General features: G+C 35.3%; 1 protein-coding gene across 5 annotated transcripts in view; it reads right to left on the bottom strand.

The window, feature by feature from the left end:
- ULK4 (unc-51 like kinase 4) overlaps positions 1 to 24,813 on the bottom strand; it is a 211,960-nt gene that overhangs the window by 169,191 nt on the left and 17,956 nt on the right. For all 5 annotated transcript variants that reach the window (XR_006181932.1, XM_042889032.1, XM_042889034.1 and 2 more), the window contains 4 exons: positions 24,192 to 24,270; positions 10,062 to 10,169; positions 6,495 to 6,578; positions 1,570 to 1,731 (listed from right to left, as the gene is read on the bottom strand). Coding sequence is in view for 4 of the 5 variants with exons in the window: in XM_042889032.1 (XP_042744966.1) it covers positions 1,570 to 1,731; positions 6,495 to 6,578; positions 10,062 to 10,169; positions 24,192 to 24,270 (433 nt within the window). In the remaining variant the exon portion in view is untranslated. The remainder of the gene's footprint in view (positions 1 to 1,569; positions 1,732 to 6,494; positions 6,579 to 10,061; positions 10,170 to 24,191; positions 24,271 to 24,813) is intronic.

Genomic DNA, 24,813 nt, shown 5'->3' with positions numbered 1-24,813 from the left:
TAAGGAGATTTTTGCCTCAGCAGAACCCTGTGCACACACAACTAGGTGTTATCTCTTTAAATGGATGGCCTGACACTGAAGCTTGGATTTCTAAGGAACCTGGTCTTCCCCAATAAATCTAATAGAGCATTCAACAAATCATTTTTCTTTAGGGCATTCTAGTAATCGCTGCTGTCATGACCTTAAAAACATACCTTGGTACTAACATATGCCACCTATAAGAGGGCATGGCAGAGTAGTTCCTGAAGACAAATAGGCTTTGACAGATACTTCTTGGATTTTACATGAAAAGTGAAAAATGTAAAAATTTGAAAAAAAAAATCACAGGGTGAGAGCTTGGCAAAAATGCCATTATTGCTGTAACACTAATGAGTGCCAACCCAACGAGGGCTGCCAGATGATTCAATTTTGAAGTACAACATAAGTGTGGTAACTTACAGGCTTCTATAATGTATATTTTGTTAAATAAAACGTACTTAGAAGTAAATGCATTTTCCTAGTGTTTGAGCAGTTTATTCCCCGTGCAAGTGTTTGCCAAAAAGGCATCTTGAGGTCAATATTTAATAAATATATGTATTTTCTAACAATATTTTGTTTTGTTTGTTTCTTCAACGTGCTTGGATGTTTTAATTTTCTCTCATTCCTTACCTCACTGCTAGATGTGTCTATGTGCATACTACCACAAACAGCAACTTTACCATTTTCTGTTTGCAAAGCCACCAGAAACTCAGTGAACCTGAACGTTATTCAGGCAGTCAGCATCCAGCTATCACACTTCATTTAAACTAAGTCAAATTACTGTTCAGTCCTGAGATGTTACCTGTATTGGTGGCTACAGCTTTTGTTTTGTAAACAGGAGATATGGTTAAACTCACAGCTCTGGTAAATATTGCCTATCTCACAAACCTTTTTGTTCCAAAGCTTTTGTTTGCATGTCATAGCTCTTTGGTTGTCATGGTAGGACTCAATGATCTTTAAAGGTCTTTTTTTTTAACCTGAGTGATTCTGTGATTCTATGAAGTATGTTATAAACCAAATAAATACTTCTGAAATAAAATACATCATAAAAAAAATCAGGAAAAATTTCTAGATTTGTTGAATTAAAATTTTTGAATAAGAGTCATGACCTCTAGCATAGGAAACAAATGTTCAAGAAAATGATGAACTGCAAGGTCTTTCCATACACTTGTTTCCAACACAGGCAGCTATATTAGGTTTCAATTACAGGTCATGTTAAGGAATGTAGAACAACATAAACAAGGGCAATTCTCGCTTGCTGCAAAGAGAAATCAAAATAGGAATCAAAATGCTGTAAGCCAACTAACAAACATATCTCTCTGATCCATCTTTTAGCCCTTTTAGGAGGCTATATTGGTCTGTTCTTAGTAACAGTAAACTGTATTCAAACTGGTGCATAATTTGTGCTCTATCAGTTATTTGCAATACAGTTCAATGTAACAGAAAATATACATACACACAGAAAGCAGGCTCAAAAGCATTTTCATTTCAATGCAAATTCTATTTCCAGATAAAGCAAAGATTTCAATATCATGAAAGGAAATTTCTTACCGAAACAGCAGTTATTTTCAAAGAATCTATGGTAGAATGTGTGAAAAGGTACCATAAGACTGGTCCAATTTCTCCTGTAATAAATCCTTGTGCATAGCAAGAGAGAGTAGTGCAAACATTTTCGATTATCTTTGCTGCCAAATGGTTCACTGTCCGGTCTTCCTATAGAAACAATGGGAAAGGAAAGCTTAAATATCTGTAATGTTTCTGGCTTGTTTTTAAACTAGTTACTATGCCCATGTTTCATTCAATGTGTATTCTATTAGTGTGCTTTCTTAGTTTTGTTTGGTATTTGGCAAAGTTTTTTGTAGTAAATCTTAACTTATGACAACACTGTGTTTACAAATTCTACAGCCCCTGCTTTCTCTCTCACTATAAATAAAACAATTAATACAAGTATATTTTAATACAAAATATTTCTGCTCCAAACGATCACAAAATTAAATGTGGCCATTGGAAGAACAAAAAAAGGCTTTGTTACATAAGAGATGTTCTATGATGAGTTTTTCTGAAATGTGTGTGTGCCAAAATTCACCATTAAAACAGTGTCTGAATAGCATGATTACAAGATGTACATTTACACTAGGAGAAATAAAATCAAATAATTCCAACGTTCCTTATTAAGAACAATGAACAATTTCCTGGGATAAAGAAGAGGGCCTTCTTCAGAGCGTAAAGAAAAGGGTATTTTGGAATAACTGGCCTGGTACGCAGATAATCCTGACCAATGCCTATGATAAACCACTGGGTCCCATTTTCTACAGCAATTCCCAAATTTCCCTAAGGGATTCACAGTCCTGAAAGGTATTTTTAGTAATAATCAAGTCATTGATTGATTCACTTATGCAAAACCACTAAGTGATTCTTTAATAAAAAAATAAAGCTATCTACAGATGTCTCAGGTAGTCTGCAAGCATAGCTGTAGTACCTATGTAATACTATTCAGAGTTCAATTTCTACAAGGAATAAAAACCACGTTAGAGGAATGACAAGACATCAGCATACCACAGATGTCACAAATTAACTTAATTTACATCACTTAAAGGCAGCCTTTATTTCTCTCCCTCTTGTCTTTTTTTTAAGGATGCTCCTTTTCATATCTCTGATTTTGCTGTGTTTTGTTTGTTTGCTTTTTAAATTACTTTTTTTTCCAACTCTGCTTTCACTTAAAAGGAGAGCCTTTATCTTCATAGAACTGAAAGATTCATTCCCAATGTTGGTTTGGCTGTGTATCATCCCACCTTACTTCCACCTTTAACTCTGAATAAGTAAAGTCTTTCAGCAATGTCTTAAACTGCACTCTTGAGTTCAGCAGCAGTTAATTCTGAGAAGGACAATCAATTTAATTTGTCAAGTCTACCTCACAGTCTGGCTTCACAAATAATTCATTATAATATCTAATGGATTTCTTTCTTATACTTAACTCCACATTATCCTATTACCCTTTGGATTTCTGACATTCGTCTTGACAAACAATGATAAAGAAAGCTTTCAGAAAGTGGTACAAAAGCCATCCAAAAATGGAGAACGTGCACTTCATTAAAAATACATTCAATACTCATTCCTCCTCTGACAGATGGACATTCTAAAAGGCAGACACCGATGCACAAATATTTCAGAAGTCCAGTATAATATAGTTTAAAAAGGTTTTATTCATCATTTTTGTTTTAGTCCTTCATTTTCATCCGAAGAACTTCTGCTTTACTCAAAATATTTAAAAGAAATATCAAAGCCAATTCTCACTTAAAACAATTATGCTCTGCTGTAAAACTCTACTAACTCCTTTGCTTTTCCTTCTGATTTACAGCCATGAGAGCAAAGGAAAGGAGATTTAGGCTTCTGTTTTACGGTTTTCGTTACTGTAATATACTGCACCAACTCTATTAACTATCTAAATATATACACACATTTACCAAAATTCAGCTTCCCAAAACTTTTTTTTTTAATGTAACTAATATTCATTTAAAATCTATTTTTGTATGAAACTTCTGATTTTTTTTCCTATAGTTAAGATAAAAAATACATAGATTTTTTTTAGATTAACTATACGAATTTAAAAATCAAATCCATACTTTAAATGTTATTAGTCAAGTGTCTCTCACATACTACGAGATTACTAAGAATACTGAGTCCCCATTGCTACTTGGAACAAGTGGCAACAATTAATATACTCGGTACGCAGTCCTGCTCCTTTGGCTACAAGAAGGTCAGGTGTAGTCACAATGCACTAAAAACTCAATGAGGCTTTCATAATAATTCCACTTACTGCCATCTGAGATTGTCTGTCTTCACTCCCCTGAGATCTATTTCTGAGCATTGCCTAAGCAACTAAGACTTGCACCGTTCTCTGCTTAATTAGCTCTCCAGAAGAGATGTCTGACCTAAACTAATATTTGACCTCAAAACTAAAGGAATCATCCTGCCAGGTTATCAAGACATAAGTTATGTTAGTGAATGAAAAAAAAAAATCCTTCAAAATACAAATGAAGAGGTTCTGTGTAACTGCATCTAATGAAAATACGTGAGTAGAACTGTATCAAAGGAGCACATAATCCACTTTCCCTGTTTTAGCTGTATGTCTAGTTTTATAAATTGCACTGAAAGACAGAGCTGCTAAATTTCAGTCATGTCAAACACTTGCAGAAGTGTCTGTTTCAGACACTCATGGATGTTTAGCAAAAAGGAGCCCTGAGTAAGACAGCAAATGTAAGAGTGGTAGATAAACATATAAAAAATATTGTATTATTTTTTCATATTAAATCATGCAGAGAGAAATGTATTTAGTAGAAGCGTAATTCTGACTGACTGAAAATCCCATCATTTTCCTAAATCAACTTCCATATAGTTCTTCCTTTAATCTAAGACAGATAGTATTAAAATATATATATATATATATATATATATATATATATAATTTAGGGAAGTAAAGTTGTATCACGCTAAGCGTTTGTTATAGCAAGAATTAAATGTTTGGTAAAAAATTGGTAATCTAATGCTAACGAAGGAACATATAGAACTATGAACATTAAATACCTTTGTGGGAAAATAAAAAATAAACATTCCACCAGTGAGCTGGAGAAGCAGTATACAATACAGACTATTATTTTTTTATTATAGGTAAATCCATTAGAAAACTACAGAATTGATATCTAAAGAAGTTAAAGCGATGAGGAGTAGATGGTTCAAACTATATGACTTCTGTAATATAATTTCTCCCATACTTTCTGAGAAAATACACAAGGTCCAAGTTCACTGTAAAGGAACTGCTCTAGCTAGGAATAAACATTAGAAATCATTTCTATGATTGCTTTGCACGTATTATTGCCCTATATTAAATATTGGCAGTTATATTTTAAAGTCAGCTTTGATTATCAACATTTTCATCAGATTAGAACCAAAAACCTTTGATTCATATCTTGCTCCCTCATAAAGGAAGATAAAAATGTCTGCTAAATTACATGATGAGAAACTCTAATTTATCTAAAATTCTGCTTCTGCAGCACCTTGGAAAACACATAAAACAAAACTAACCTTTTAAAACTTATTCACTACTTCTGATTCAAACACTTTCTCCAGGTGCCTTGCTTAAAATGAGAGTTACACACGTTCTAATGTGAGCAACACAATTAACTACAGCTATCTATACTAACTCCTCCATGCAACTGTATTGCCTGTGTCTTTTTCCCAGGTTCTATGAAGCAATTACCAAACCTGTTGCTCATGTTCACTTGTATTTACATACTCTCCTATTTAAGCAGAAATGGACAGATACCAAGCTCCAAGCTACTTTTTGGTAGCTCCTTCCTGCCTTCACACAGGCTTAAAAGGAGGCCAGCATGCATGGCTCACCATCTAGTTTCATAGCTTCAGTGAGGGATTAGGTCAAAGCACCACTGTCCAAGCCAACGTGAAACAAGGGAAGTGAAAAAGCAGTATGGATGAGAAGTGTGAACACTACCCAAAAAAACAAAGCTTAGGTGAATCTTAAGGGGTAAACATTGAAAATTCAGAAGTAGACAGTTTTTCCACAAACAAATTTATCATTACATAGCTTCTGACTAATGTACCTCAGAATAACATTTTACTTTTAGTTATGAGCTCCAAATACCCCATAATACAAACATAGTTGTGTGTGTTCTTGATCATCTGAAGATCTGAAGATGTTAAAAATGCATCTAGACCTTTTCTCTATTAATCACAATCTGTAGGCAATAAAGATCTCAAAAAGAAAAAGAGGAAAAAAAGGTACTTCTGTTGCTTTCCCCCCTCCAGCAACCTCCGTCATGTTTTCTGCCTTGAGCTTTGCCTTGGGCAAAAATAAAGTCAAATGGTCTCATGTAAACAGAAGATGCCAATCCTCTACTCAATTCCTCTTCATTTTACAACATGGAATCATAAGCATGCTTTTATTCCCTTTCTGCAATACGGCTAAGTCAGCACCAAGAAAAATTAAGATTACAGCATAGTGTATGTAGTACAATAAAACTAATTACTGCTTTGGGGCTTCGTATGCTAATAACCCACTAGGATAACAATGCAGTTTTCCAAAACTGTATCAGACACTTTAAAATCAAAACTAAATCTTATCCAGAAATGCACCATACAGAAAGTAAATCGCAAGAAAATACTATAAACTGTCAGAACATCTCTCGTAAGAATGTCACAGTGCTACTAAATCTACTAACAGTAATTTTGGTTTACCATTTCCCAAAACCAAGCAACAGTACATAAATGTTGGACGCACAGAGAACAGCACTGAATTTTTGCATTCATCTCTGCTTAGGTCATGGTCTTATCGTGATTATTTAAATTCAAGAGTACCTTGGTTGACAAGGTAGTGCAGTGCTGCAGGCTACAATCTCACACAATGCCTAAAGGGTTATTACAGTGGAGAAATTCTATTGAGGACAATGAAAGTGCCTTACCCCTTCCCGAAGACACCTCATTAGCACAGTGTAAGCTGCTGAGGGAACAACCAAGCATTCTCTGGGGTGCTCTTTTTTTACCTCCTGAAATGAAGCCAACAGCAGAAATGATGAAATCGAAAAATCACAATAATCTCAGCCACATAAATGGGAATATAATAATAATAATGTTCATACTATACACACTGCAAATTATCGTATGCTAGAAAATATAAATTTCAAGGCAGTATTAACAATTTATGTTATTCCACATGCAGCAAAGAATTTGGCATTTTATTATTTTACTTAAGTAGTCTCTAAAATCCATAACAGAATTTGTCCTAATATTTCTTAGTTTCATCATTTCCTTCTAACTCACACACAAAGAGTGATTTTGGGCTTCTCTCAATCATTTTGATTACTTCAGAAAGGGACGACTGAATATGAAATGCAATAATGCTTCTCTTTAAATGTGATTTAATTATACCAAACAAAATAATTTTGTTTGTCAACAAAAATAAAGTAAATTTGCTTTGGAAAAAGATATTCAAAGAGAGAGACATAGAGTACTTAATTAAACTTACTGCATGGAACCATCATGACAAATCAGTATTGTTCCAAGATCCTTGGAACAATCCTTGGAAGATCCTTACGTGTATCTCCTTGAAATCACAGTTAGAGACACTGATTCATTGCTATTTGAATTAGCATTTTGATTCTGCAATTAGAAGTGAATTAACTTCCTTTTTTTTTCCCCTCCCTCAAGCTGTCTACTGTAAATTTTCAAATTTAAAAGTGGACATTTGGATATCATTAAGATTTGGCCAAAGCAAGCTCGTATCTAGGCTAACAGCACAGAGATATTAACAACTGTGAAAAAATAGTCTCTATCTGAAAAGGGAAGGACAAGACTAGGAGTGAAGACAGTTAAAACAACAGCCTATGCTGGAACCAGCAGGAACCTGTTTCTCATTTCAGCCATCTGATTAAGTAAGAAGCTTTGAACAATTTTCTCCCACTACATATATTAAATGTGCTAAAAAAATAAAAGCTTTAAGAAATGACATAGTCTTGAAATATCAATAGTTCTTCCATTTTTCAAACTGATGAATGGCTTTCTACAAGGCTTAGTCTCAAGTCAGAAATTAAAAAAAAATGAAATTTAGTACTGCTCTTAATTATCTAAACATACTCACCATTTTTTACATTTACTAAGTTTACACACATCACCAAACTTCTGAAGAGCTTCCTACTTTTTGTTCAGAGCTCCTGTTGATTTAATTAAACTTCAAGTTCTCCACCCAAATAAAACAAACAGTACAGAAGGAAGAGAAATATTACACAGAATTTGAAAGTTTTCCCCTAATGCAATTTTCTTAAGAGGACCAGAGCATTCTCTCTGTACTCAACTCACGCTGCTTACAATTTGCTCTTGGCCTCTTTGTGGAAGAGAAATACAGATACAGAGTGCAAGTGTACCCCCAATATCAGCATTAAGGATTGCAAAGGAGCACTGTGATTATTTAGACTTTTCCCAGAATTTTCTAAAGTGCAGAACTGCAACCAGGGACCCTGCAATATAACTTAATGAATCTTGCTGCATCTAGATAGTTGACAGATTAAGCACCTGATAATTTATGATTTACCAAATGCTCATGCTAATTGAAAACTAAATTATTGTTATCTAATATTGAGGTAGGACATAGAAGCACTTAGGAAACCGCAAGAGGAAAAGAAATCAAATAAATAGAAGTAAGGCACGTCCCCACAAGTTTATGGCTCAATTGGTAAGCGTTTATAAAGTCAATGTATGATTCTTAATGAATCAGACAGTTCTCTTCAATTCGTTAAGGCATAAGGCTTTGCTGTTTGAAGATATAAACTGGGAACAACCATTTCTGTTAGCTCTTATTACGCTACTACTGACTTCGTGTATGGTCTTGACATGGTCACTTCATACCCTGTTCTGCAGTTTAAACAGCAGGTAAATGTCTACCACACTAACGTATTCTGAGGTTGCATATGTACAGTGTAAAAAAAAAGATTTTTTAATAAAGAGCTCTTTTTAAAAAAAGGAAAATAATGATATAACTGACGTGTTAAGTCTCTCCAAGCACAGAAATCACACTGATATATTTGAAGTTGTAAGAAGATGCAGTGCCTTAAGATTGTAAGCACAGATGAATTTTCCTCCTCTGTAATAATTTCTTACTTCTAACTCAGAGCAATTCAACACATTGCTATCGTTCTTCCCAAAACACGACAGAGAGCTTTCATTTAAAAACAAGTTAATATGCTTGAAACATTGCAAAGCTTATAAATACACACAGACTTAACAGTTTCTCAGCTGATGTTTTCATAAGAAAAGGAAGTGTTAGGGTTAGCACATGCTAATCTCTTCAGCTATAGAGCCAACACAGACAGATTTGTTTTAATCAGTAAGGATTAATTTCAAAACAAAACCAAGCAGTGCAAAATCCTCTTGCCATACATAATCTTCAAGTTCGGATTTTTATTAGTGCTTAAAAATGAAATAGCTTGCAATCTGTCTGATAAGTATCATTTTTTTCCCCTTAAGGAAAACAGAGAAAAAAGTGAAAACATCTAAAATAAACTGTCACTGTAGAAGTACTTTCATAACAATTTCTCAGTATGAGGACGTGTTCTGTGACTTCACACATTTGACAGAGATTCTAGCAATTTCTAGCTAGCAAATGAAGCTTGCTGTTCTCCAAAAAAAAAACAAAGCAACCACTTCATTCTGTGGGACATGCAAAGGACACAGAATATCAGGAAGCCCAAATACAGATTTACTTGGTGCTTTCACTCTTTCAACAAGTAACCTCACACACAAACTGATAACTAATGTCACAGCATTCAGACCAATTAGATGATGCAGTTAATACAAACACTTCAGAGAGGCAGCTAAGTTAGGGCTAAGTTTCTTTTGTTTGAAGTCATGTTCACCTCTAATTAAAAAAAAAAAAGTATCTTATTCTTAAAATAAGTGAAAACTCAGCTCTCACAAACCATTCTCTTTCATCTTCAATTCTACTATTAGTAGCAGTTCTTGTTTACAATTAACTCATTTTTAAAGCATATTAATATTTTTAGACCGAAGGTTTAAACCAATTCTAGTCAGATATGTCCATTATTCCATCTGACATTAGCCAGATCAGTCCAGTCTCTTTCCAAATCCAAACATGCTAGGATAAGAACTAAACTGAACTAGATATATTAATTTATGGGTATCGTAGGTTGTCCTTATGCATCCTGTTTAATCAAAATCTCCAGCTAAGATAGGCTAACTCTTAGATCTGCAAGCTGGAGGCCAGCAGTCATTATAGTGACTGATAGAATTGTTTCACAAGGTTTAAATTCTATATTTGAAGAATGCAGTTAAATTTACATCAGAGGAAGTACAAGATCGGCTTAGCATGTTCCTTAAGAAGTAGAGAAAGTATTATAAAACATACAAGGACAAGAAACTCTTAACAATAGAGATGACAGAATTTTTTACCTACTTCCAATAATAATTTTTTCTTTATAATCAATTAAAGAAATTTGTAAGGATCATGACAGTCTTACCTCACTGGCTACAAGATAAAGAAGCTCCCCAAGTGCTGGTAAAAGGCATTGTTTCAATTTGCTATTTCTGAAGTTCTCTCTGATGAGTTCAGTTAGAAGTATAAATGCCTAAAATACAAAGAAATGATATAACAACATGTATAATCCTTTCTCAAGCAAAATGAATCATTAAAGGTTACAGCAGCTTTATCTGAAATGCCATCAGAACGATGTACTCTTCAATTCTGCTAAACAGCCATTTGCAAAGGATTTAGTAAGAACAGAAGGAAAACTATAATTACAACACATATATATGCAACATGAACAAAAATACAATATGTAAATAGCCTAGGTGATAATTTGTCACCATCAGGTTACAAAAACAACAAAATGCTGTATTTTGTTTAGATATTGAATCAGAACATACAAACCCTTATAATTTTTCCTCCCGGAAATCACTTTCCCACAAACATCAGGTTAAAATCTGTAAAAACTGGACTAATGCCAGGCTCAGTATGGAAAGCAAGAGACCATTTAGCTACCACACATTAAACTGAACAGTGTGTAATCTGGCTGGGATACAGCCAAGTCTCCAAATATGCTCCCTTACGTAGCAAGCATATAGCTAGAGAAGGCAGCAGAGGGGCAATCTGACAGACTGGCATCCAACATGGGATCGGGTATGAAGCTAAGGTGTGGAACTGAATTCCTCCATGCAGAAACAATTGTACCCACTGACATTCACTGACACCTGCTGAACATGTATGGGGACTGAACCATGGATGTGAGCACAGTGAGGCAGAGGGTGGTGCATTTCAGCAGGGATGACAGTAACCTGAAAGACAAACCATGTTCTCGACAGCCAAGCACAGCTGTCACACCACAAAACACAGTGTGTTTCAGTAAGCTCATCCACTGCTACTGTTTTTGTCACTTCATACTTAAACTTAAGAAAGTTGACGACTTAAAGTTTAAGCTAAGTTATTTTCTTCCCCGTTCATTAGGAAAAAGAAAACCTGCAAAAAAGGCAGTCAGCTGTACAATAAACTGAAGTTCTCATTTGAATAAAAGAAATGGTTTGTTGAACAGATCTGAATAAAGTCACTAACTGACCTTTGATAAAACCATTGAATCTTTGTTTAAAAAAAAAAAAAAAACTAATAAATGAATTGCATGATTTTTTTATACTGATTACTTCCATTTATTTTTCAATAAGGGGTCACTTGAGTAACTGCAAGCAGACACATAACAAGAAACACGAAAACTGCATGGGAGAGCTAATGCAGAACAAACAGTTACCATGTTACAGAGGATGCTTGATACTCTTAAAGATGTTTTTGGTACTTTAAATACAAACCTATATTTACTATAGACACATAATACCTCCTCTTTAAATTGCATACAGCCCAATGCTTGCAATGTGACCACTCTGTTCACTGAAAGCATTTGAGTAATCAAACATTACCCAAGTGCAGGATCTCACAGAGCATGTCACATACTGATCAGTTTGTGCTGGTAACCCTACTTAAGCAGCAGCTCTTCACATGTCCTCTGCAACAGAAGCTATGCAATATCTATACTACATACACAATATAATCACATAAAATAAATTCAGAATTATATACTACTGCATAAAGAATTCATGAATATATATTTTAGCAATGCATATTAAATGACCTAAAAGGACAGCAAGCATTTCCTGCTATGTTGTGTACACAAATAACTTCTGTTCCTGATAATAGTGATTTTTAACAGATTTAAAATACTTGCTCATTCTTTCACAAGGAAATGAATATAGTGTAAATAACTACATTAAAAATAAATCTGCCCAGAGATACCAGGTTAAAGTATGGTATGAGCTTTAGGCAAATTGAAGTTTATTAGCTGGAAAAAAAAAAAGTTCAAAAAGCAAATTTCTGTTAATTGCACAGTCTGACAAATAAAACTCTTTTCTCAGCTATAACACATTCTTTCCTTTCAACCTCTCTACATTTTCCCTTTCAATGACGTGAGTAGTAATGATCTTCAAGTCTTACATCTGCTAAAAGCATCTTAAATTCAGTATAGTACTTAGACGTCTTACAGTAGCTGTCAAGCCAGATGGATGTAGCTTTCATAACAGAAGAAAGATGCTTGGTTCATATCTGGAAAGGCAGTCATTACCTTCATTTACAACAACAAAATGTGGAGTTGGTATATTATCTGTAGCAGATTCTCAACTCATTTCAAGTTACATCTAGAATTCTCTCTGCAGTCTTATCAGTCCAAGAAGTGAAAACTGCAGCATATTCAAAAGGAGGTGGTATTTTATACATTACAATTTAAGTGGCAATTTTCAGATTTACAACATTACTACATCTTTAATCTGTTAGTATGAATGTTTGCAAGCATTAGCAGAAAGTAAAAAGTTACGTTTGTAATTCTGCAAACCTTTACAGAGATTAAAAACTGTCTATGCCTCAAGCACCATGGAAATTACTCCTCTTTTTTTTCTTGCAAGATATAGTGAAACATATGCAAGTAATGCCATGGAAACCTCAATTTCCTTGGAGAAAATAAGTCTCAGCAGGCTGAGAAAGTACACCACACACAATAACTACTGTACCATTACCCAGGAAAGAAACTCCGTTATATTTACTCCAAGTACTTATTTTTAAAATGAAATATGAAGAACCAAGAAGAGACCAGCATTCTCTGAACATCTCAAACACATTGCTTACTTTCCTCTCACTAAGATGCATAGGTAAAACATTAAAAGAGATGACTTAAGCAGGTGTCAGATCCAAATATTCCTGTGATTCTCTACATGTCAGTGAAAGCTGTTCAATAATTGAGTGACTTGACTGAAGAGGGCAGTGACAGGACAAAAACAGTTCTGTCAAACTCTTCTTTGGGGCGCAGACAGAAGAGGAAGGAGCCTGAAGAAGCAAGATACTCTAGTTTTACAAATTTTACATTCAGTGCAATAAACTGGGTCACAGAACATAGAATGGCCTGGATTGGAAGGGACCTCGAGGATCATCAAGCTCCAACCCACCTGCCACAAGCAGGGCTGCCAACCTCCATATCTAATACCAGACCAGGAATACTAGAACATGAATAAAGAAAGGGAAATCTGACTCAAGACTATAAACACAGTATAAATAGTTTTCAGAATGTAGAAAAAAGAAGAAATGTACAACATACTGCACAATTTATGCAGGAGTATAACACATCTAAGGTGCAATATGCATAATGTTTCTTCAGGTGGAATATCATGTGTAAGTTGACTGAATGTGAGAAATCCTACTTTCTTGAATTTTATGTAACTGTTATAGGAAAAGGCCTTCACAAACAAATGGAGCAGCTAACCTAAAATTCAAATGCTGATTCCATTAACACACTTTGTAATCAGCTCAAGATCCCAACTGAAAACAAGAAGACACAAGCATTAGGAAATAGCAAGGACATCCTGAAAGTAACTCCTCTCATTTTATTATGTTAGTCCATAAGATCAAAGGTAGATGCTGGTGATATGACAGTAGTGCTTGTATGCTCCCTACAGTATTCAGTTATACATTACTGCCATACAACAGATGGTAGGAGAGAGGCAGTGTGACATGGAAGTGCATCTGAAGCAAAGGTGTGGAACTGAATTCCTTCATGCAGAAAATACTACACCCACTGGCATTCACCAGCACTTACATTATATTTCTGGAGACCTGTAATGTGACAGAAAGCATAACGAGACAGCAGAATAGCAAGGTCTCAGGCTAAAGCAATGGAGGATCTGCTTAGATGTGATAGCAGTGGGTACAGAAATAAAGGAAACTGCTTACCTTGGGAAGGTTTATATAGTCCCCAGAGAAGTAAGGAACTCCAAATGAGATCCCTCATCTCTACTGCCAATCCTTAAATAGGGCCTGGGAGAAGGTGGATCCTGCCTCTACCCCTTTCCAGTCACTCAGCTGCATTGCATGCACTGAGCTCCCCTGGGTTGGCCCTGCCTTGCAATGGGTGCTCAATCACTGGTCCAGGCCATGACTTTGTATTTCCACTACACATCCAAACAGAGGACATTAGTACAGTGAAAACTGGACTGTGTGGGCACCATTTTCCTATTGATGACATCGTCATAGCAGCTATGAAGGTGTGGGTTAACTCTATTGGTGCAGATTTTTACGAGCATGGCATACAGGCTCTTGTTCATTGCTGGTGAAAAATGCATAGCTACCAGTGGTGACTGCTGAAAAATAGCATCTTGTAGCTGAGAATTTTCTCTATCAAATGTGTTCTTGTGTTCTTTGTAACTGTTGTCGTTTCCATGGAAATAAATAGAAGGCAGTACTTTTGGGGGCAATCTACCTAATTATAAATCTGTAACATTTGCTAACAAATCAAAAACGTACCAAGTCAAAAACCAGCAACAAACAAACACCACCTGTGTACTGGCTTCAGGATTTATTTTGTTTAGAAGAAGTTAGTTCTTCTCCCCCTTGTGAGAGATGTACCACAGTTTAAGATGCTCATAAGCAATTCAGTTTCCCCCACCTTTTAAGTTTGAAGCTTTTTAATGATGGGAAGTATCACGTAAATGTGTTTGCCTCAAACAGAAGGGATGTTCTGTGTTCATTTTTGCCAGTGGTAGCAATGAAAAGGATTACTCAGGTGTCCAAGAAGTGAAGGGTCCTTGAATTAGGAGATTTCTCCCTTCAAAACTGCAGTCGGTGACCACCAGCTGAAGATTGACAGCGAAAAATGCTTACTAGAGCTCTATACATCAATCTTCACAAAAGAAGATTTGTCGGGAACATCTAAGCAAGTGGTTCTCTTTCTTTTTGTTCTCCTCATTTTTTTCTTCTGCATCATTCTTTATCATTATTTACATGTTTCTACTGTTCATTTGTGCCTTTTACAAGTTTCTGGATTTTTATTCTTTTCATTAACTGTGTGCGATATACTCTGGATCATCCTTTGCTTCTGGGCAATGTGTTTATTATTAACTTGAATTAGAAACCACGGTGAGGACACTACTGAAGTTCATCAATAAAACACTCATGTAGAGATACTTACATTTATTTATTTGTTCTACGTAGACTATGTCATATTTTAAAAAAATTATATAGGCACACAGTATTTTCTATTATTTTTCTTTGAAATTATTATTACCTTTTATTGAGGGAGGTTGGAACAAATGATCTTTAAGGTCCCTTCAAACCCAAACCATACTGGCATAATTGCAAGTTCCTTCATTTTACGCAGTGAAGGAGACGACCAGACCCAAAACCACCTGGCTAGAAATTTCTTTCTCGAAAAAACAAACGTGCTTCAGGCTAATGTTCAGCTATTCAGAGGAAAAGCTGGTAGTACAACAAATATACAATTGATCTTGCATAACACTGAGGCTGCTTTGAACATCTTTTAGTGCTGTAATCGAAGACAGCAGGAAACTGAAAGAAATATTAACTGCAGATTGGTGGTAGCTGAAAAGTCTATCACAGAAAGTTGTGGTAGCCCACTTGTGCCAATCAATGTGCTTTAGAGGGAGAAGCTGGTTATTCTTTTCCTATTTCTATTGCAATTTGATAAATTTGCAAACAAGAGACAAAACAAGTTGGAAAAAAAGAGACTATGTTCATTCTTCAAGCTCCATATACTTAGTTAAAAAAGACAGACATTTCAATAACCAAACAGTTAGCTAACTCAAAAAGAAAAGTATCAGAAAAATTAAAACCCAATCCACAGCTATGATCGGCTTTAAGTAAAAAAAAAAAAAACAAAAAAAAACTAATATCCAGACAGTATAGATCCGCAATAGTGTACAATGTAACTTTGTAAACACTATGAAAATACTAGCAAAATTATGCTAGGAAATAGAAAATAATTGCACAGATCTGCTCTCCAGAATTAAGCAGCGGTGTTTCATGTCAAGAAGGTTATGCATGAAAATTTTCAGTGCGGTCTCTCTTGCTCGCAGCAAGAATTTGAACTCCATGATTCACTTCCCCTGTGTGTTTTGTGGTTCTGCTGATACCCATGACAATGTAAGAACCAAAAATATTTCACTCTTTCCACAGACAAAAAAAATCTGTTTTTATTAGGCTATTTTAGGAATACTACTCTGCCCAGTTCACCTGGCCTCTCATGCCCCAAGCACATGTCACACATCCATTTCTTTATAAAGTAACAGGTGTTGGCTCTACACTTAAGTAGCATGAAAAGATAGGGGGGAATATGGGACATCACACAGTGCCAATGTCAGACATAATAAACTTTAAAAAAAATCTGCTAGGAATGTCTTTTTAAATACATGAAGTTCTTTGCTTTGTATCATATCTCTTTAATATGTTAGAAATATTTTAGATACTTAGAAAAGCTCTTGACAGAAGACTCCTCTTAGTTTCAATTGAAAAAAATGAAACGTCAGAGAAACATAGTGCTTTCAACCTATTCATTTTAAAATTGAGTTTATTTTTCTTTTCCTGTTCTGTAATATCTACCCACAGTACACCAGCAAAAGTAACTAAAAGCAAAGGCCAATTTCTATGCACAATGCCAAAAATTCTAATGAAAGAACAAATCTAATTTAAATCTACAACAGGATGATAAATTCAGCTCTTTTCCTGCCCCATAATGCACAACCATACAAAACTCCATATTCATGCTTTGCTGTACTGTTTTCATGAGAACTTGGGATAGAATACGTGCTGTTAAATCCCAGATGTAGCATAAAAAGAAAGAAGAATTGAGACAATCCTTCTATCACCTCTGCCTAATGGAGGAAGGCTTAGGCATTTCACCCTTCTTTGAAATTGTTTGAAATCTCTCATTCAACTTCCACCAACTCCACTAAGAGTAAAAACACTTAGGTGCCTTGTGTATGTGAAACTTGTCAAAACGTAATAGTGACACAGAAGTAAAAAAAAAGACTGGTACAAATCTTTTTTTCTTAACCAAGAGAAAATGCATATATAAAAATATTTTGAATTCACTAAGCATAGCAGGTCAGAGGCTACTCCGTTATGTATCAGAAAACATCCTCCTGAACCAAGGACTTTCTGTTTAAATGTCCTGAGAGCTAAGAAAACAGGAGGTGAAGATGGTAAAGAAGACAGTAGTGTGTATATAATTAAGCTCAAAAGTTAGCCAACTGCAAGACAGACATTCACAAGAAAGCCAGCTCACTTAGCTGACAAATCTGCTTGGTAGCTGTTTAAGTATCCCTACTGCATTTTCTACATAGAGATCTAGCTGCTTAAATACAAAAGGGTCTGCACCTTGTAAGTGTTCTCAGTGCTCCAAAATTGTTATTCCTCTGTGAAACAGCACTCAGTGCCCTCAAGGGCAGAGGCTTCACAAAGAAAAGTAGAGGTGTATTCCCAAAGGCAGCTTACCAGGAAAGTTGCTTCTACTTTATTTCTTAATATCACATTCATTTAGGACAGCTGACAGGCTGACTCTGCATTTTCTGTGCTGCAGAAAGCCACCCTTATGTTTTCACGAAAATAACTGCAGGTGACATTATGTTGGCTAACCAGAATTTGAGTTTCCTCTTTTGTTTGTGTTAACAAAATTAAAATTTGCACATTCTCATTTTTTACAGTGCGTGTACATATGTAGAACATATGAAAAGCTCTGAGAAATCACTGAATGTTTTCCATTCAGATTCCCAAATACCATCAATAAGGGCAAATTATATTATGCACACACAGAACAAGACACGAGTGTATATTCTAAAACCTCATGAAAGTGATGCTGAAGGAGATACAAACTAAAATGAGTTCAGCAAGAGCCCACATAGGACAACAGAAAGGAAAACGCAACAAAGGCAGCTACATGCTACTCTTCAAGTAAACACCATTTTCCTCTAGAAGTTAACAGAAACTGTTTATCAGCCTAGGATAAAGTTAAAAAATATAAATCCTACTCCATAATCCTCCAACTGCCTTCCAAATCAAAGAAGCTTTCAGGTTTTATTCTTTGCAGCCCTCAGAAAATATGATTTGCAAAAACGAAATCATTAAGTAACTTCTTCTCCTATACTTATTAAAAACAATATTTGCCCTTAGTCTAAAATTAAATCAGTAGATTCAGGAATAAGAAAATTAAAACGTACGTAATTAGTTTGAAGTTTTCTATGCAGCCAAATTGAAGGGAAAACAATGATTATAGAGTCAACGCTGCATTATCAGCCTAATATTTGTGCTCACCCTACTTTAACAGTAACTACTGGGCCATGAAATTTCTTTGCATATTTCCTGTTCTCAATGGGGAAGAAAAGAAAAAAAAAAAAAAAAAAAAAAAAAAAGATGAACCATCTACCTCAAAATGTTGGAGCAAATTCAGTCCTCAGTATATGTTAATTACTGTTAACATTAAAAGAAATTACTGGTTAGACAGCTGCCATGCAGTAAGCTCCCTTCAATTGGGGTTTTTCTACAGTAAAAGCTAGCTGGGAATAATTTAGGACATATGAATAACTGGAGATTTAAATCCAGAAGTATAACTTCTACATTATTAGTTAGAAAGTGATTATTTTATAGTGAAAAAATAGCTAAAATATCACTTTTAAATATTAAAAAAAAAATTTAATTAAGCAAGACTTAGAACTTCCCACTGTACATTTATATTGCAATGGACAGAAGAAAAAAGGAATTACTAAAATGTCATAAACAGCTTGAGCAGCTGCATTTTATACCACATACTATTGTTGTTTCACTCCAACAATGAAATACGGAGATCTTCAGCTTCAAATACTCTACCTGTACTGCTAAAGAAGTCATTATTTAACATCTTTGCAAGAACCATTTTATTAACTGCAGTAATATATAAATAGTCAACTAAGAGAGCAAATGACTGTGCAATATGAAAACAAATGGCTATGTAATATGGAAATACTGTGGAGAAGCCCTAGGTGCACACCCACCACTCAGCAACAACCAAACCATCAGCGCACTATTAATGCTGTATCAACTGACACCAAGCTATGGGGAAGGCAGCGCTGACTCGAGTCAAATACTTGTATGCATTTTGATACACTGACTAAACACAGCACTCTCAACAGCAAAGAATGTGCAGCCATGCTTTCTCTACAAAATGTCAAATGGACATTGTTATGCTAGAAAGATAAATTTTCATCACATTCATTTTGCAAAACGAGCAGACGAGTGTGTATGCTAATCTGCAAGTCCTCCTATGCATATACCCTGATACAGCTTATCATTAGCTTGTGTCTATTTCCTAAAGCTTGGGTGTTTTTTTAAATTGGTATTATTCTTGCATAAGAAGAAACAGTGTATGTTAAGATAAATGCCATTGGAGGAAACAGACAAGGATAAACTCAAATATGATCACTTGTGAGCAGATTTCAATAAGCCTTTTACAATAAAAATAGCAAAACTAAAGAGGTTGGAATAAAAGTTCAAATAAAACCTTCTATTCTAATTTGAATCTCCTCAGAGTACAGGCAGATGTGGATAGGCCTAGAAACAGGAATAATCAGAGAGAAGCCAGGAACAGGACTTAAAGTCACCACTGTATGAGAATTTTAATGAGAACAAACTGTATACCTATTCCAAAAGTAGGACTCAGACTAGTTAGAAAAAGGAACTGTAAAGCTGAACTTATAATGATGCAGCTATGCAATGTAAGTTGTACAGAACAACTAGCAAATTGTACCACAAGAATGAGAAATAAAAAGGCTCAAGTTATATGCAGTTTCAACTTGGATAAAAACACATCAGGATACTCCATTGCTTTCACAAAAGAATGAAGTTCTAATCTCAGTATTAGAGGCACTCTGCCATTCTACATGGAATATCAAGTTCATTAATTTGCCCATGGAGTTTCATAAGCCAAAGGCTTTGCAAAGAAACTCGCAGGTGAGAAAATTATGTAGCAGGGTCTCCAAATCCTCTCACAGCAAAGCAATGGACCAATGTCTGTAGGTTAAAAGGCACAGCTGCCTAGGTCATAGCATGAGACTGATATTTCCACTCAGATTTCAAAGAGAGAAACAACAAGAAAGATTTTGCCTCCAAAAAGCAGGGGAACAGAAAGTGATTCCTTAAGTGAGGGAAAACTGGTCCTATACCTGACAAAGAAGGATGCTGCTCCCTGACAAAAAAAATTTGGTGAGATTCCTCCATGATCACCTTTTATTTCACTGATCCTCAAGGAGAAGGCAGAGATTTACATCACAGTAGATGTGCCTATCCAGAGGGAAACACTACATATGCGCAGAGAGGAAAGAACAACAGTTTCTTGTCATCAATAAGATAAATTAGACATACATAGAAGCAAGCTCTCTAACTACAAAAGTAAGGGTAAGCAGATTTTTCTAATCACAAGCAGTTAATTCTGCAAGAACCAGTTTCAAACCCTAAGTAGGAAGCTTTAGCTCTTTTACCAAGATAACTAAGAAAAAATAAGAAAAATATATATTTCTGATTTGCAAAAGGCGACTCCATAGGAAAAAAACACCAAAAAACTCAACCATTAGTAGATCAGAAAGCAACTAATCTTCAGCAAGTGCCTCAACAATTTTTTATTGCAACTTCCAGGTAAAAGAAATTGCACAAAATGTCTTCATTCTGACTTGAAGAATAAATGTACAAGAGATCAATTTCTCTTTTATATTCTGAGGTCAGTCTCTCTATTCACCGTAGCACTGTTCTAAAATACATTTAATTGGAAATAGACCAAGTGCAAATGAATTCACATTAAAATATATCAGCAGATTTAGCATATATGAGAAGAATCAAAATCATACGCAGTTCCACTGTCATATATATATCTAGACTTTTCCAGCACATGATGTTGTGAGAAACAGTAGCAGACTTGCATTTTATTTTTGTGTTTTACTGACCTCTAGTGGTTACGTATGTAATAATGAGAGCCTTAAAAACATCTCTTTTCCTTGGCGGGGGGGGAGGGGGTAGGAAGGAGGAGGACAACTGTTAATTCTTCAAAGGGCAACAAATCAAAGCCTTTTGGCACAAAGCACATTCACTTTACTATGTGAAGTAAGGACGAGGCTTCTTTTCTTTCCTAAAATTATTCTACTTCTGCAGCTCATCATTGCTGCTATTTAACAAGCCATCTGAACAACAAAAACAAAAGATGAATGGTGCAATTTAACTTCAAAAATAGAGGAAATGTCCTCAAATAAAGGCATAACTGGGTAAAAACCAGGAAATTAAGGGTAGATACAAAGAAACATTTTAACAGGAAACAGTCAGCATTGCTGTCCTGCATGAGTCTCTCTGAGGTCCCCTACTACTTCTAAAAGTACAAAAGAAATCACAAACAACTGAATGAGTGAATATTGAAGTAACAACACTATAAAGGGATTGTAATGCTGCAATAATAATGGAAAAGAAAACTTAGTAGACACAGCACAGCATGCATAGGGCAACAGCAATTCTGCATTTTCATGCAATTCTGAACCGACTTCGTATTTGGGAACAGAAATACTTAGGCTGTAGGAAAGGGGCTCACAGAGATGAAGTCTGCTCAACAGCAGTCAAAAAAAGAAAAATTGTTAGCAGTTACTAAGAACAGAATGGGAGGTAAATAGAAAATCAGCTACCGTTAGATAGACCATTTATGTGTCTGCATCTTATTAGAGGAAGCAGTCTTGGTCCCCAGCCTTAAAAAGGTGAAACTGGGATCTGGAAAAAGAATGTAAAATGGCAAGAAGGATCAACAAAATTTTAAGAGCTTCAGCATGAGGAGCTAATAACATTAGAACAATTCTATCTGGAATAGAGATGAGCAAAAAAAAACCAAACATCAAGCCCTAAGCATCCCATCATATCTCATAATTGCCACAGATAAGATGAACATGAAAGTTTGAGCTTCGTATGTAGTGTAAGAACCAATGGGTCTCAGAATGATCCTACCAAGGGCAAGTTCACACCAAATGAATGCTACCTCACACAGCATATTGTTTAACTGCGCAGTCTCTTCCCAATGGATGCCATGGATGATAAAACCTTTAAAGGGCTTAGAGGACAAGTAGATAAATTCAAATACCTGGCTCAGGAAATCCTAGAGATGCCTATTGCTGGAGGCATAGAGCGGAAACAGGAGTACGTACCTGCATGACTCCTCTGTGCTTCTCCACATTTCCCATATTTGCCTCCATGCTACAGAAAAGCTAAATTAGCCCGCTGGACCAAGACGATCACATCAACCTTAGCTCACTTCAGTAAAGGACTTTCTTATAGGGCTTACAGTTCAAGGATTGTATTTTACAGATTGAAGTCCTTAAGAACTGGATTACAAAATCATTTTAGATTATTACGTTCTAACTAATCACAGCTTGATCTTGACTTTTCCTAAATTACATCAGCCATCAAGAAACTTCAGCCAGAGCATCAGTCGGCTCATATAAGAGGATAAAATATAGTATATTTTATTACAGTATACAATGTGGTTCAAAATTAGTTGGTTTTGCTTTTTCTTTTTTTAAGAAATAAGAAAATAAACTTTTAAAAAAGCATTACACAATATGCAATAGCTGACAGTTCCAAGGAATGATAAGCCAGCTATTCATCCAGTTCTAGCAGCTTGAGGGCAGGAATCAAGACTGTAGACCAGAAGTTACAACACTGAAGATATGAGAATATTTTTTCCTAATTCTAGTCTTGTAGGCATTCTAAAATATTTTTACAGTGATAAATTGTTTTAAGAAGAAGACTTGCAATAACTGCCACTACAGCAAGCACAGCAGTCACCTTTTGAACAACACTGTAACTCAAATCCATTATTTTCCTAATCAGAGCATATAAGTTAATTTTAATTCATATATGAATGGGGTCAAATAGATACTGAGAACTAATTTTTGTTTCTAGTCCCTCGGTGTCACTGGCAACACATTTAATCTGCTTTTTTTAAGCAGAGGCAGATTTCTAAAAATGCTGAAGTATATTTGGAAACGACTTTTATGTTCCTATAAAAGCAAAATAACCGTAGTTATTCTAGATAATGAAATTACAAGGTGCAATATTCAGTAAGAGGGGAAAAAAAAACAACAAAAACTAACACACTGGGACCTTAAAAAAGAAGAAAAAAAAAGACTCCTTAAGTCTACTGCCAAAAAAGTTAACTATTAACCATTAACTGCATTTGCTACATACCAGATCTGCACAGTATGAAAGCGTATGATCTCACTGCTCTCTACAGCAAGCAAAGGATGGTGCTGGGCTTTTCATCCAGGTTTTTGAGAACAGGACACACGGGAACAGCATAGAGCTGGGCCAGAGGAGGGTCAGACTGGGTACTTAGGAAAATTTTCTGTACCATGAGGATAGTAAAACACTGGAATAGGCCCCAGAGAGGTGGCTGATGCTCTGTGCCTATGAGTGTTCAAAAGGTACCTGGAAAATGCCCCCAGTACATGCCTTAGCTTATGGTTAGCTATGACATGCTCAGACAGATGGACTCAATGGTCTTTGAAGGAACTTTAACTGAACTACTGCATTTTGTATTTGCAAAATGGCACAAGTAGTTGGATTTCTCACATTCAAATACTGACTGTATCTCACAGAGCAAAAACAAGGTCAGCTTCACAGCTTAAACAGATATTGAAAAGCAGATACTGTTATGCTGTGCAGTGTGTATGTATCACATGTAAAAAAACAACAACCAGTAAGATCTGTTAATTATTCTTCAGTTTGAGTCAGCTGCTGAGAATACAAAATGAACAGAAAATTCAAAATTGTTTTCATCTCCATAGAAAATCATTTGACTTTTCATTATACACATTCCTTAAGAACTGAGAGAAATCTCAAATGAGTCCCAACTCCATTACTTCTTCTAGAGGGAAAAAAAAGATCTGTAAGAAGCAGCTGTACTATTTTTATAGTGACTGCACTTCCACATAGCAAAACATGTCAACACTTTCTTTGTACAGACACACACAAAACACAAGTACAACAGTGACTACTGGATATTCTGTAAAGGAGAAGAAAAAGAGGCTGCAATTTTTCATACTCCAGCATTCCCAGAGTTTTCTAAATATCACAGCCACAGCTACACAGAATGAACACGCAGGTTTATGTATTTAATTGAATTAAATTTTCACATATGGAGGAAACAAAGCAGCGAAAATCTGACATACAAGTAAAAGCATTAATAACATTTTAAAAAAATGAAATGGAAAGTCACCTCAGACACAGGTATGTTTTCTCCAAGCTCAGATGTGTGCAGTGCCAGCAAACCAATCACTCGAGCCACTTTAGCACGTCTGCATATGAAATACATTTTTTTCAGGTAAAGGAGAACTGTTTCCAAAACATGACAAAAACAATTTTTTCCTGCCTACATCTATTTTGATCACTTAGATCACTAAGGGCAGGAACTATTTAAGTGCTATTTACAGGTGAATTTTGTCTTTTTTTTTTTTTTAAATGTACTACTTTATTCTGTCTGTAGTTCAGCTTAATTTAGCAATAAATTCATGCAAAAAGATACGTTTTTACCCTACAGCAACGAAAAATGGAGATTCTTTAGTTTATTACAGTCGTCACAATCAGCCATGCTCCCACTCAGTTTTCTTAAAATACTGAACCCCCCCCAACAGATCCTTATAAACATTTTAGTACAGCTGACAAAACAAAAAAATAAATGTATTGCAGCAAATCAGCTTTAAATGCTTCATTAAAGAAAAAATAAGCAGTAATATCAACACTTATTAAATGAGCAGCAGAGGGCACTACCAGCTTCAAATATTTCTAACATTTAAAAAAGCTATCATTAGAAATATTTTCCTATCATTATGGAACGGCTT

Source organism: Lagopus leucura, unplaced genomic scaffold (assembly GCF_019238085.1).
Source record: "Lagopus leucura isolate 7727_CA_CO unplaced genomic scaffold, USGS_WTPT01 Super-Scaffold_100157, whole genome shotgun sequence".
Lineage (NCBI taxonomy): Eukaryota > Metazoa > Chordata > Aves > Galliformes > Phasianidae > Lagopus > Lagopus leucura.
The sequence above is the reverse complement of the archived record's forward strand: the minus strand, read 5'-3'. Positions and strand labels throughout refer to the sequence as shown.